Source organism: Carassius carassius, chromosome 2 (genome assembly GCF_963082965.1).
Source record: "Carassius carassius chromosome 2, fCarCar2.1, whole genome shotgun sequence".
NCBI lineage: Eukaryota > Metazoa > Chordata > Actinopteri > Cypriniformes > Cyprinidae > Carassius > Carassius carassius.
In genome coordinates, this window is record NC_081756.1 from 35,136,164 (window position 1) to 35,150,525 (window position 14,362).

General features: G+C 36.1%; 1 protein-coding gene across 3 annotated transcripts in view; it reads left to right on the forward strand.

The window, feature by feature from the left end:
- LOC132109334 (leucine-rich repeat and calponin homology domain-containing protein 4-like) overlaps positions 1 to 9,927 on the forward strand; it is a 36,164-nt gene extending 26,237 nt beyond the window's left edge. The window contains exons 10-19 of one of the 3 annotated variants that reach the window (XR_009424484.1): positions 242 to 376; positions 773 to 850; positions 1,217 to 1,268; positions 1,352 to 1,415; positions 2,406 to 2,501; positions 2,599 to 2,696; positions 3,503 to 3,640; positions 4,494 to 4,571; positions 5,189 to 6,078; positions 6,135 to 7,175. Coding sequence is in view for 2 of the 3 variants with exons in the window: in XM_059515340.1 (XP_059371323.1) it covers positions 242 to 376; positions 773 to 850; positions 1,217 to 1,268; positions 1,352 to 1,415; positions 2,406 to 2,501; positions 2,599 to 2,696; positions 3,503 to 3,640; positions 4,494 to 4,571; positions 5,189 to 5,407 (958 nt within the window). In the remaining variant the exon portion in view is untranslated. Of the gene's footprint in view, positions 1 to 241; positions 377 to 772; positions 851 to 1,216; positions 1,269 to 1,351; positions 1,416 to 2,405; positions 2,502 to 2,598; positions 2,697 to 3,502; positions 3,641 to 4,493; positions 4,572 to 5,188; positions 7,176 to 9,724 lie in introns of those variants that run through there. The other 2 variants (XM_059515340.1, XM_059515350.1) reach the window with 2 other exon arrangements.
- The last annotated feature ends 4,435 nt before the right edge of the window (positions 9,928 to 14,362 follow it).

Sequence of the window (14,362 nt, forward strand, 5' to 3'; positions counted from 1 at the left end):
ATTTAGGGACCAGAAAATGATAGACTCTTTTGGTTTGAGTCAGTAAGTAATCACCCAGAAAACCCTAAAAACCGCACAGCAATGACCTCACAAAACACTTCAGAAAACACCCTTGCATTAGTGGTGGTGACTTAACAAAGACAACTTCAAGTTAAGTTTGAATTATTTTGATGAAGATTGTTGAGAATATGATTCAAGACCTGAATAAATAAAGAAGTACATCTCTCTCATTTCCTTTCAGGATATTTACGATTGGAGATGGTTCAGACTCCGGCTCACCATCCAGTCCTACTTTAGAGGAGAAAAGGAGACCTGGAAACCTGCTCATCTGGCAGGAGAGAGAGAGAGCCCAACAGCAGAGAGACAGAGCTAACACGTGAGTGGATGATGAAATTTAATGAACGTTTAGCTTTACACAGTGTTAAGCCTTAACCAACAATCTTGTTTGCTAATGCTTGGCAAGCAATAAAGAATCTACAAAAGCATATTATGGCTATAAAGTGTATAAAATGGCCTATTAATGACTTTATTTCCTTTCTGATGCTTCATCATCAAAGGCCTTGTGGCTGTGAAGGAAACTGATGTTACCTGCTGTCACCTCACCTGTCTTTACTCCGTTAGTGTCTTAAAGCACAGTTAGAGTCTTGAATCATTGTAAAGCATAGCCAGAAGGAAAACATCAGAGAATGCCTAGATTCATAAAAACTAAGTCTTGTGTGCTTTTCTTCTGTATTAGGAGGCTATTGACTAATAATGGTTTGACGTCTTACAGTTTGCAGAAGATAACTGTAAAAACAGGAAGTAACTCGGCGTCAACGACAAAGCATGGAGGAACAGGAAGTGTTTCAGGGTAAGAGTGGAGCGAATTGCCTGCATATGTGTTTGTCTTCTGCATTTGCATGCGTGGATTCTTGTATTAACATTTTGTTGTGGCAATCTGAGTCTCTTTTAACAGAAAAGGCACAAATCTGAATTTGAGACACTCAAGGGACCAGATTACTTGCTGTGGCTAAATAAATAAATAATAAATAATGAACCGTCAAATCAAACAGACATACTGTCCCTTATTTAAAAGGTGCTTGCCTTCATAACACAGGATGTAGTTGTAGTATTACAATTTCACTTTGTAGTTGTCTAGGTGGTGAAGTTCTTCAAGCAGTTGACACACTTTTGTAGTTTTGCAGTCAGTTGATTGTTGATCTCTGTGTCCATCTAGTGGTGATTCTGATAGCAACTCTCCTCCCAATGGCCTGAAACAGAGATGCGCAGTGAGTACTTTTACTGTTGTGTTGAATCATACATGAGAGTTTAATACTTCCTTAAACTTATTTCTCTCTCTCTTCCTGTCAAGAGTGCAGATCAGGTTTCTCCGTCCTCTCATTCGGGGTCTTTACAGCGCTCCATCAGCCGCACAGGTACCCTCCAAACCAAGATGCTTCTAGCATACATCATGTTATTAACAGACCGTACAAATGAAAAATAGCATTTAAGATCTATATTTTTTTATTTCTCACTTTCAAATCAGACCGCTTTCTGTTGATCAGTGCTGCAAATCCACATGACCAACTTGAACAATGCTGTGAAAATATAGTTTAATTTACAGGTTACCCTTAGTCAATAAAATAATTATAATTAACATTTAAATAACTGCAACTGAATGTTCTTCGTGCATTCTTTTACCGAACTGCAGTTTCAGTCATACATTTAGCTTGTTTGAATGCTTTCCTTCTTATTTAAAAACAAAAGTAAACCCGCCACCAGAGAGCAGTGCTGTTTTAAAAGTGCATTAACACTTTTTGACATGGATTTTATTGTTGTTCTTGGGTGTTTTTGTTGTTTGTTGTTGTTGATCGTAATTTAATATATTTTGTATCTATAAGTCAAGTCTAGTCATTTGACTTTTATTTATATACAGTAGCGCTTTATAAAATAATAGCTTTATAGTAATAAACAGGAAAATAACCGAATCAATGAGGGAGATTTCATCAAATATGAGACAAATCCAAAGTCTGTTTTAAAGCAATAAGACAATAGTGTAGTTATTCAGCTCAAGTCAGTGCAGTAACTGTGTAAAGCTGATCAATTATGAACCAAGTGCAGTTCAGTTAAAAGCCGCTCTGCTGAAGACAATGACAATATTACTGAATTTTAAGGGTCTATTTAACTCAGCTTAGGAACACAAACTCCATCAGGTAACAGAAATGGAGAAAAAATCATTCTGAGGAACCAAGCTCAGTCAGGGGACCAAATCTCATCTTTCCTAAATTTAGACACAATATATTGATTCAATTTTTGTTTTGTTAACATCAGTTTTTCTGTGTTCTGCTGAAGCTGTATTGGTACGTACCCAGTCTTAATGTAACTTCAGTATTTAATGAATCCTGTTTGTATCATTCATGTTCCAGATGCGTCCTCTGTGAAGCCCGGTTCTCCTCCAGGTTCTGCTCCAAAACCCAACAGCTTCTTATTCCGCACATCCTCACGCTGCAACGTCAAGACAGGTACACACACACACACACACACCTAGAGAAGTGCAACTAGGAATATAGAGCTATTTTCTTGATTTGGTCAGTAATATGTGCTGTCTCTTTCTCTCAGGATCAGGCAACAGTTTGGCGGAGTCTGGCCGCAGTGACTCCAGCTCCACACTCAGATCCCCTCGAGAGGAGAGAACAGACGTCTTGCAACTGCGGAAAGTAAAGAGGCATCCCGTATTATTCATCTCATCATCTCTAGCCATCCTGACAAACCAATTTTTTTAAAAACACTTATTTTTCTTATACTAATTGTATTTATATATATATATAAACGGTATATATATTTTAGAACTAAAATGTACAAAAGTGTGGGGTCAGTAAGACTATTATTATTATTTTTCAAAGCTTTTATTTAGCAAGGTGCATTGAATTGATTAAAAGTGACAGAAAGCTTTTATAACGATTATTAAAGTATTTATTATTTCAAGTAAAGGCTGTTTTCTTTTTCATTAAATAGTCCTGAAAAAAATAGTATGACAGTTTCCACAAAAATATTAAAGATGGATGAAAATAGAAGCAATGTTTCTTGAGCACAAATCAGCATATTAGGGTATATTTCACAATATTACTGTTTTGGACTGTTTTTTGATCAAATAGCCTAAATGGAGCCTTGGTGAGCAAAGAGACTTCTTTCAAAAACAGTAAAACAAATTTCACAAATCGATCCCAAACTTTTAAACAGTAGTGTAATAATTAATAAATGTTATTAATAGCTACATTTTCAGGTCACTGTGAGTGTCCCATAATACTTTCAATAGTTTTTATTTTATTTTATTATAAACAGGAGTTTAATATTTATGATTTGCCTGATTTTCCTCAACAACATTCAGCTGTTTTATAAGTGATATGTTCTAAATTTGAGTTCTGTATTTTCCAAGAAAAATTCCCTCCAGAGATCTGCTTGTTTAGTTTTAAAAGTGTTATTATATATTTATTTCTTTACTTTCTCCACGTCTCTCTGCTAGATTCTAGAGTCGCGTCTGAAGATTTCTGTGCCTGAGGATCTGGGAGAGGCTTTGTCCAATGGCACGATTCTCTGCCAGTTGGCCAATCACGTGCGACCTCGTTCTGTGTCAATCATCCACATCCCCTCACCGGCAGTGGTGAGCTAATGCGTAGATCTTATTCTCATCATGACCAAAACATAATCTAGTTTATCTATGTCTGGATCTTTCTGGGTAATCCCTACTGTATGTGTGAGCCTGGAACACAAAACTATTCTTAAGTCGCTGTGGCTTATTTTTAGTAATAGCCAAAAAAAGCATTGTATGGGTCAAAATTACTGATACTTTTTTTTTTATGTAAAAAATCATTAGGATATTCAGTAAAGATCATGTTCCATGAAGATATTTTGTGAATTTCCCACCGAAAATATATCCAAAACATTTGGACAACTTCAAAGGCAGTTTTCTCCGTATTTAGATGTTTTTGCACCCTCAGAATCCAGATTTTCAAAAAGTTGTATCTCGGTAGTTGTTATTTTGTCTGATCCTAACAAACTATGCATCAATGAAAAGCCTATTTATTCAGCTCTCAGATGAAGATGTATAAATTTCAATTTTGGAAAATTGACACTTAAGACCAGGGTCCAGGGTCCAGGGTCACATTTATTCATATTTTAAAGTGGCTGATCCAGGACCAGCTAGATTACTAGAAGGCAGCATATCCGGTTGGACTGTAACTTTATATTGCCTGAAATCACTTTTATTCAGAAACATTTTTAAGCAGAATAATTTTAATGAATCACCTGAATCTATTTATTTTTTGCCTTATGTCAAGAAAAAAATGGTTTAATAATTTTCACATTTTATGGGTTATGATGGTTTCCTTGTGTTTGCCATGTAAATAGTCCCAATGCTAATATGGTGTGAAAAAAAAATAAAAATAAAAATACAATACCAGCAGGCTGTTCTTGAATTGCTTTTTAATGAATGTATTTGCAATCTTTCTGTTCAGCCAAAGCTGAGTGCTGCCAAGTGCCGCCTGAATGTCGAAAACTTCATTGCCGCATGTCGTAGACTGGGAGTCCCCGAGGTAAACAAAAAAAATCATCTTTTATCATTTGCGTCTTTTATTATACTCCATATTATTTGTCTTCCTGAGATGTGTTGTCTGTGCTGTTTGTAAATGAGAAAAATCCACTTCGCCCACTGACATGTGACTGCAACAATGTTGAAGCTCTTTTATGTTGTCTTTCAGTTGCTTCAAGCTCGATTTGCTCCTTTTTGTGTGCTCTCTTTGCCATTTTATTTTTTATCTTGTTTATCATAAAGGGGTATTCACTTCAATACTATATCACAAACTGCACGCGTGTAAATAAACAAAATGCTACGTTTCGTTCTGAAACACGCAGTGCATATATTTACATGCTGTCAAGCTTGTAAATTTTTTTTATATATCACAATAAAAATAATAGTATTTTATTATCATATAGAAATAGTCAAAACAGTGGGAATGCATTATATATAACTGAAGAAAATAAATACTTTTCCCCTCAAAACCTTTATCCCTACATGGGTAGTACATTTTTGGGTGAACTATCCCTTTAAATGATCCTGCTTTAATGTTTTTGTCTTTTATTGTACAAACATCTTTGTTTGTCCCCTCTGCATTGTTCTTCCTGTCCTTTTGTCTGTCTCTCTCTTTCTCAGATGGAGTTGTGTTTAGCGCCTGATATCCTGTGCAGTAAGCTACCTGCGGTGCACCGCTGTGTGACGGCGCTCCTGGCAATAGCAGGAGGAGAGGAGGAGGTGAACGAGGACAACATTGGCACCTCTCCCTCTGTCTCTCCTTTTTCCACCGGCTTCCTGCTCTTCTACTCTCTCCTCATGGCTTTGCTCTATCTGTTCTACTGCCACCTTATAGCATAGTGTTAGCCAGTATCAATGTGTAAACGTAATGGATTTCAAAGTCCATCATCTCTGTACTGTGAACACTGTCACTGACATATATATCAGAGCAAATTCCTTACCCATAAGGCCTTTCAGCATAAACATTATCCCCATAGATATATAAATGGTTTGGAAAATGAGGATAGTTGTAAGACTTAAGAACTTAATTTTTCTATAAATAGTAAAATATTGAAATGTATTGCAAATTATCAAGATTTTTCCACACCAGAAATGCTCATAAACAGCTCATCAATGGCCACATACCGATGTGGAATTTCTTTGTATATAGACGTGGTTTCCACTCATGAAGGGCTTTTCCACCCGATTGCCTTAGCATCACTGGTGATCCCAGGATAGTTTAGACACCTTCTAGCGGTCTTTGTAAGGGATCTTGTTATCCTGAGAGTTTTAAAGCACTGGCACAAATTCCCCATCACTATTATTTTTCTCTTGAAGGGCTTTAATATGGCTTGTATTTGCGCTGCACCGGTCCTCATCTAAAGTGCCTGTAGGTTCCTTCTGTTCACACAGCAGTGCAAATGAGTTTGTAGCATCTGCTAAACAGTCTGTTTAACAGTGTGGTGATGGTACTTCTCAGCTTAATTCGGTTTAATTCACACGTTGTTGAAATCTGTCTGGGTCAGGGCTGAGTGGACGATTTCACTTTCTTTTTCTTGTCTTGTTGACTGTGACCATCAGAGGGCAGTGCTGTTACTAAACTGTTCCTTCAACACTTTTTGACGGTACAAGTATGATTCGAAGCTGTGCTAACTTGTTACTTTTTGGAAAGGTCGTTTTTTTTTTTTTTGAGAGAGCATCTTAATATAATTCTTATATACAATGAGTTCAAGATTAAGTTATTGTCAGTTTATTTATGTTTTTCTAGGTTCTGCAGAAGCTGCAGTCTCACTGAGCACATTTTTTGACTAATTAAATCGAACAGATTAATTGAGTAATACAATTCTGATTAAGCTGCATTTGTTCATTTTGCATTTGTGTTACTGCTCATGGAAGCACAGTGTAGATATGCAGACATTACCAAATTACAACTTATAAATATTTTTTTTTATTAATGATGAAAAGTCGTCCTTTTTGGTCTGCCGTCTCCTGATTCTAAATAGTCCTGTAATGTGCCATGAGCACCCATCTTTTCCATATGCTGATGTTGCTTTTGTATTCCGTGCCTACTTAATGTGATTTAGGAGCTTTGCAGACAGTTTACTAATGAGCAGCCTCTCATCTGGAGAGAACGATAGGAGAGAGAGAGAGAGACTGGAAAATAAGGGTATATGAAGGGATGTGCTATAATTAGTTACTAACGCATCATTCCTCACCCTACAATCTCTTAAACATATTTTAAGGGAGTTTGTAAGTTGATGAGGTTTTATAATATTGAACATTGTTGTCAATGCTAAAGCGAACACTAATTAGACATTTGATTTCAAATGTCCACTCCGATGGACTTACTTACAGTTGCTCAAGAGACCTCGGCCATATGAATAAAGGACTGTGATGTGCTACGTTCTACTGCTAATTATATCGTACATGCACTAGACTCAGTTTAGAGGGCCCTTGATCTACATGAATGTTTCAGTCCAAATGTTACCTAGTGGAAACTGTTGCAACACAAAATGTATTTTGTAATATTTATGAAATACTGTGTATTTAAGAAGTGAATACATTTATATCTATATAAAGAATTTTTTTTTTGTCTTTTAAAGAAATTATTAAAAAACTGAAACACTGATTATGTTTTGTCTGCTGCTTTACATGTGCTTTTGTCAAATGTTGATGACTGACTGTTGCTCTCGCTCATGATTAATTCTGCTTTAGTTCGTTGTCTCTCTGCTGAGGTTGAAATCCTCACATCAGCTCGTCTCTGTAGCTAGATGTTCTGTGGCCTTCACCAAAAGGTAAGTGTTGATCCATTGTGTGGGTAGTAGTAAAAAGAAAAGTATACACTATGCTACACAGTGGGGTGCAAAATCTAAGATCATATTGAAAACTTGTGGACAGTGCTGCTGCCGTTAAACCAAAATAGAATGATAAAAATGACAAAAGAAACGTTGCTCTTTGAAAAATGTTTTTAGGGACTTCTGGACCCCACTGTGTGTTTGTTTATACTGGAAGATATGTACATGCTATACAGTACAGTACCGTTCAAACGTTTGCAGTGGGTAAGATTTCTTTGTTTTTAAAAGAAGTCTCTTGAGCACACCCAGGGGTCATTTATTGGATCAAAAGCAAGGTGAAAACCATTTCTCCAGTCAGTTGAAAACTGTTGCTCTACCACATAAATCTGGCAACATAGTGTTGCTTTCAATTAATAGAAAGTACCAAAGAACAAATTTATTTCATATAAATCTTTAATGTATCACTATTGATGTAGTAACTGTCACTTCTGATCAATTGAAAGCGTCTGCTAAATAAAAGTATTCATTTCTTTAAGAATGGTAGTGTATGCATACAGTACATGTTCATATTAAATGTAAATACTGTAAGCTTTTGATATAAAACTGCATGATATAACTTTTCTTTTCCATTAGCACAAACAACTTTACAAACCCCAGAACAAATTAAAGTAACACAGTAAATAACTGAGCATGTAAGTATTCAGCCATTAAGTAAACGCTACTTTACCAGCTGGTCAAAAGTCACTATGTCTCATCAAACTGTAAACATTCACTCTTCAGGAAGTAAAGAAATAACACAGCAGCTTTAAGCATTTCTTAATCAACACTTAAAATGTATGAAGTCTCTGAGTTTTTAAATCATTTTAAAAAGTGTTTCTTCCTGGCACACTTGTCGGTGTTACCATGTAAATAAACTAATATGGACCGTATCAAACACAGTTAGATTGAAATCACGTGAAGCACTTTATCTGCACACAGCTGTTCATTCATCAAGCAATTATTTTGATTACTTCTGGAACCATTAAAAGTGTGTCAAAGCAAGAGAGTGAATACTTATTATGCGCTCACTTATCTGTTTATACTATATGTTTTTTTTTACTGGCCAACTCATTTTTCACTTTGACATTATGAAGTGCTTTGTGTTCATGGGGAGTTAAATGGTGTCTTTTAATTATGGAACAATTAAAAATGTCTCTTTAATCTCAAAATTAAAGGATAATTCTGTAGTTAGAACCGATTTTCTTTAATGAACTGATGAATTTGTGGACTACAAACTCTTTGTTTATAATACTCTTCTGAGTCAGTCACACACGTTTCTTCATAGCATTTCAGTAGGATATAACTTTTCTGAGCACATGAAATATAAATCATAACTGAGTTCTACACAAACACTAAGAAATAAATAATTTCAGTAATTGATGCCCCTAACAACAAAGAAATTCATCATTGCCAGTTGCCATATGGCTGCATTCATGTATTGTGTTTACTGTAAAGCTGTGTTAGTGAACTTGAGAATATGTGGGCATACACACCTCTTTAAATTAACAGAGAAAAAGCAAAAACCCAGATGTTGAAGAAATGTGTTTAATAGGGCAATAGGAAAATCATCCTCAAATCATGTGTCCTAAAAAATCGTTATTGTCTTTATGGCACAATAGTGGGTTAAAAACACGACTGTAATATTGCGGCGCTGTTATTGTGTTAAAGCAATGAGCTTACAGCAAAATCTGATATATACTGCATGTTTGATATACAGCCTGAATATGGCAATAAGAGCCTTTTATCAAATGCAACTCATACTTAATGTATACTGTTGGGGTTGACTGAACTTAATAATTGGAATGCATGATGGATTTTCAAGATGGTAGCTGGCTTGTTATGCTACACTCACTGTAATTCATCCTGCATGGGATGAAACAGCATCCCATCTGTGAAGTGCTATAACTGCATGTCTTAAACGCCGCTGCTGTGCAATAAAGCTGGCAATTCAAAGAAATGGTGTTGAGATTGTGTTGTGCTGCATGCTTTGCCTCCTGTGTCACGTGCTTCAGAGTGTCCCAAGTGCCTCTTGTTGCCACTTTTTGTATTTGATCCTGTCTGCACCTGAGGAGGATCTTGAAAGTTGTAGGTCCTTCAGATGACAAATGGGAGTTGCATGCCTCAACCATAGGTGCATGGAAAGCTTTTCATACCCAGAGTGCACATCACCTTTCAGAATCTGCTCTAAGAAGCATATATTTGCATATTTTAGGGCCTACAATGCAAGAGACAATGTTCCTGGAGCTGTCTGATTGTGCCAAGATGTTCTATTGCTTATTTTATGAACTTTTTTGTGTAAACAAATTTAAATTGGTATTCTTTTTTCATCATCAAATCCCACCAGGACACACTGTGTCCGCCGCAGCTGATTGTGGAGGAAGAGGGGCTCGCGCGCATCGCTCAGACCGTTCAGGCACTTTTGGAGCTGCCTACATCAGGTTCCCGTCGCTCATCCCGTCAAGACCCCTCAGGGCTTCATCTTCAATCCACAACTCAAAATCAAGATGCTGCCTAGTATTGATCAAGTGAATATTCCCACCAGATTTTTTTTTTGTCTTTTTTTTTATGTTAGAATCAAATTTTGATCAGGAGACATCATGTAATAAAACCAGCTGAAATGATTTAGCATGTTGCCTGTTACAATGCATGTACAGAGAATTTTATGTAATTTACAAGAGCCAGTTCAATGTGCCTATTGAAACGAAGCACAATAAAGCAAATTTAACTTAAAACTGCTTGTCTGTTGCACATTTATGCAGAATATATGATGCAAGACGTTACCAAAATGAGCCTCGTTACTGAGGTAGTTGGCCATTCTTGTGTAATCATTTTGTTGGTGCTCACTCATAATTGAAAATTAATTACGTTTGTAATCTCAGCTTTATTACAATGCAAATTGAATTGGTTTTTCACAGGTAATTACTCTAGCGGAGCAGCAAAGGTGGCAGTAATCCTGTGATAAGCGAACAACCGCTCTTGGGCTCAGATTGTGACATTTCGTGCAGAATTGGAGGGTTGCACAAACAACGTGGCTCCCTATAGCTCTGCCACGGCACTCTTATTTAGCAATAGCTGTGTGTAAAATGATCTATTTAATTTGCTGTGAATTGAAAAGTAGTTTATTAAGAGTGTAGTTAAAAAGATGAAAATGAATCTCCACCTTACACAGTTGGGAATAAAGTGAGTTGATTCTCCAGCTTGTTATCTTAAACAAAGACTACAAACTGAAATTGCTTCGAGTGATTCCGCAGCTCAGTCCACAGGGCTTCAGTGGGAAGTGGTCTGGATTCTGACGTGAATCTAAAACAATGAATTTCCTGTGTTTGAGTCAAGTTTTGTGTAACTACCATGTTTCATGACTCATTCAGTCTCTTTTATGTTTCTGGAACACAAATTCTGTTGAATTTCTTGGTATATTGATTGGTCTCTCAGTTACGTTTACACCATACAGGCACTGAAACTGACTAATTTGGCTGCTTCTGTCAAGTGATACATGAATATGGTCCAAAATAACATATACATTATTTAGATGTCAAGCTTTGACATCAACAACAAACATATAGACTTTCTCCTTTAAAATATGCTTTTGGTATCCTAATTGGTATCCTAAAGCACAATTATATAATTAGGTGCATTGCATGCAGCCTTGTTTTTCCCTGGTATCCTCAACCCTGTCAGACTCGTAGCCAACATTATGCCCATCATATACTATCTTCAAGAGACTATGAGTAAGAGCTTTAATACCATTACCAACCAAGATAAATTATTCAATTCCTCTTTTGCCCCCCACTAAATCTGCACAATGGGAAAGACTACTGGGGCTAGTTGTCACACACACACACACACACACATATATATATATGTATATATCTATCTATCTATCTATATATATATATATATATATATATATATATATATATATATGTAACCTGCTGTTTATTGATATTATTTTTGTAATGAATAGACAAGGTAGACTTTTTTTACTATGTAGTACTGTAAATAATATGCTCTTTAACCCCTTAACTGTCACTCACGTTTTTGAACAGACTTTATAGTGCACGATTGATGAATTAATAAATTTTGTAACATGATATTGATGTACCATTTACATGGTAATGCAATGTATGATTTTAAAATGGGTTTTAATGGATGAATTTTGAGATTTTAAGTTTTCAGTTGATATATAATTTCTGATGATTTCTAAAATGTGATAGAAAAGGCAACAAAGAAGTCTTTTTTTTTTTTTTTTTACAAAGGTCAAAACTCCTGTTATAATGTAGATTTTTGAGGGTGCACTCTTCCTACATAATTTTTAACAAAAAAACATTGGTAAAATATATATTTGGGAATCTTGGACCTTTCCAACGATATATAGTTTGTCATGATTAAATTAAATTTAATTGTAATATAGGTAAATGTAGGCGTCCCGTATACGGGACAGGGTGACAGTTAATAGCTTTCAGCTAAAATTAAATAGCTAAAAAAGACAAGTTAACAAAAAAATTAAGCCACTTTTTTTATAATGTCTTTTGATACTGTGTACTGTATCATGCCAAATGGACTCACCAATGCTGTTATTTGGTTTCTTGAAAGGTAATGACATCTTAATAAATACTGGGTACAATGGGACTAAAATCTTTACAATCAGAGGTAATAAACACTGTTAATTAACAAACATTATTTATTACAGATATGCTGAAAAAATACTTGATTGTTTGATAGTTTTGTTGAATGTGATTCATATGCGGATTATAACTCTTGGAACATCTCAGCTTCCAGATGTCCATTTTCTGAAAGAGGAATAAAAAGTCCTTATGAAACACTTAGTTGAGAGGTTATGAAAGGCCTGAGATAATTATATGAACAGACAACTGGTACACCATTTGCTGAAGCAGCTATTTTGAACAAGTATGTACTTACATCCACTCAAAAAATAGCTTTCAGATATGAAAAAATATTTGCATATGAAAATTTAGCGAACTACATCTGCACTGTATCCGTAGAGTCTGAAGTATGGTGTTAAAGACTCCAGTCTCCCAGCAGACTGGAAGAGGAGTCTTAGTAAGTGCCTTTTCTGTGACACTCAGGGGGGAGATGAATCTAAGAAGTGATGTATCTGAGCTGCTATCCAAAGGATTAAAGGTCTGATTCAGAGGTTGGGTGAGAAAACAGCAGCTATTGAGATCAGTTCAATTCTGCCACTCTGGAGCTTTTGAGCGAGAGATTTTACGTTCCTAAAATGGCAAACTGTCACTTATGCTCCGCTTCGGCTTTCACAAGCTGACAAATTCACATTTGGCACCAAAGCAATAGCAGTAACAATTGGAATTGTTGGAAATTCCACAATCTATGCCACTGGATATAATGTAGCTGTGAATGAAAGGCTCTATAGACATCACATGCTGTTTTACATTCAGTCTCAAATGGAGCTCTGCTGAGTCCAAAAGCTGTTCAGTGGTAGACATACCAAATTGATTACAGGCGGCCTGCATCAATTATTAATGCAAGCACTTTCTTCAAAGTGCATCTTTAATATCGAGCGCAATACTCCTAGACTCACCTGACCAACATCAGCTCAGACTCGGCTCACTTTCAGGCATGTTGCCAGAGTTAAGTGCCCTGATTTCTGGCCTCTGAGGAAATACTGCTGTAAAATGTCTTTTGTTTGAATATTGCTGTGCTTTGGGTTATAAGCAGTGACATGCTCAATTCTCATGTCCGACTCAAAATGTAGTGACATTTCCACTTATTCTAGGTTCTTATTTGTTCTACATTCTTGAATCATGTTCTGTTCCAATGAATTGAATGCTGTTGCATTACATTACGTTTCTATTATGCTATGTCCCATTGTTCTGTGCTCAGCTCTATCAAATCACCTCTTACTTTGCTGTGTTTCACTCTGCCCTTGTCTTATGAAGTTAACCCTCTGGTATGAAGGTAAATCAGTAGCTAAACTTGAGAGGTTGTTGATCTGAATGTGAGAACTTGTCATATTAATATTTGTATTTGTAAGTTAAAATCTACACTCACAGCTCTTAAGTGAAAAGCTGAATCTTTCATTTTGCACACACAGACAACAATCAAAACACCTATGTTTTGAATTGGAAGTTGCACATTAATAGTTACAAATGTGTAAAATGACATTCTCACACACACACACACACACACACACACACACACACACACACACACACACACACAAACACAGACACACACACACACACACACACACAAATGGCAGACACAAATGTTTACGACATATTTGCTTTAGCACTTTACTTCAGTTTCGCTGCACAATGTCAAGTCGGCACTTTACAACCTCTCAGATCTGGCAGTTCAAGTTCAAATCAGCGCTTTGACTTTTGCTACTCCTTTTGTGGTACTCCTGTTGCAGAACTCACTTGTGCACTTGTATATGCAAATGTGAGAGAGCAGAGCTGGGGGGTTGGGCGTTGGTGCAAATGAAGACATTTTATTGATCGATGCCCGACCAATGAACAACGCCAATCATTGCAACTTTCCAATAAAAAAATGTGTGTTTTATGCATATGTATTAGTTATTTGTAAAACACTGCAAACAATTTTCACTGAATTTCCTTAAATTTTACATGATTTTAAAACACTGCATTCATCTTGTCATTCAGGTATTATCTGGTAAACAAATAATGCAACATCTTTCATATGTATATCCTTTAGCATATTGAAGAGTAATATTGCTGTACCAGAGCCGCTGAAATACAGATGTGGAGCTATCAATAGTTCCAAACAGTATTTTACTACAATGGGTGTTCTGATCTTTGTCAGTGTGTGCAAATTGAAAGATTAAGCTTTTCACATCAGAGCTGTGAGTATAAGTTTCAATTTCCAAATGCAAATGTTAATATGACAAGTTCTCACATTCAGATCCAGAAGCTCCCAAGTTTTGCTACTGTTTTACCTTCATACTATGAAGGTAATCCAAAGCTTCTTGAGGTGAATTCTG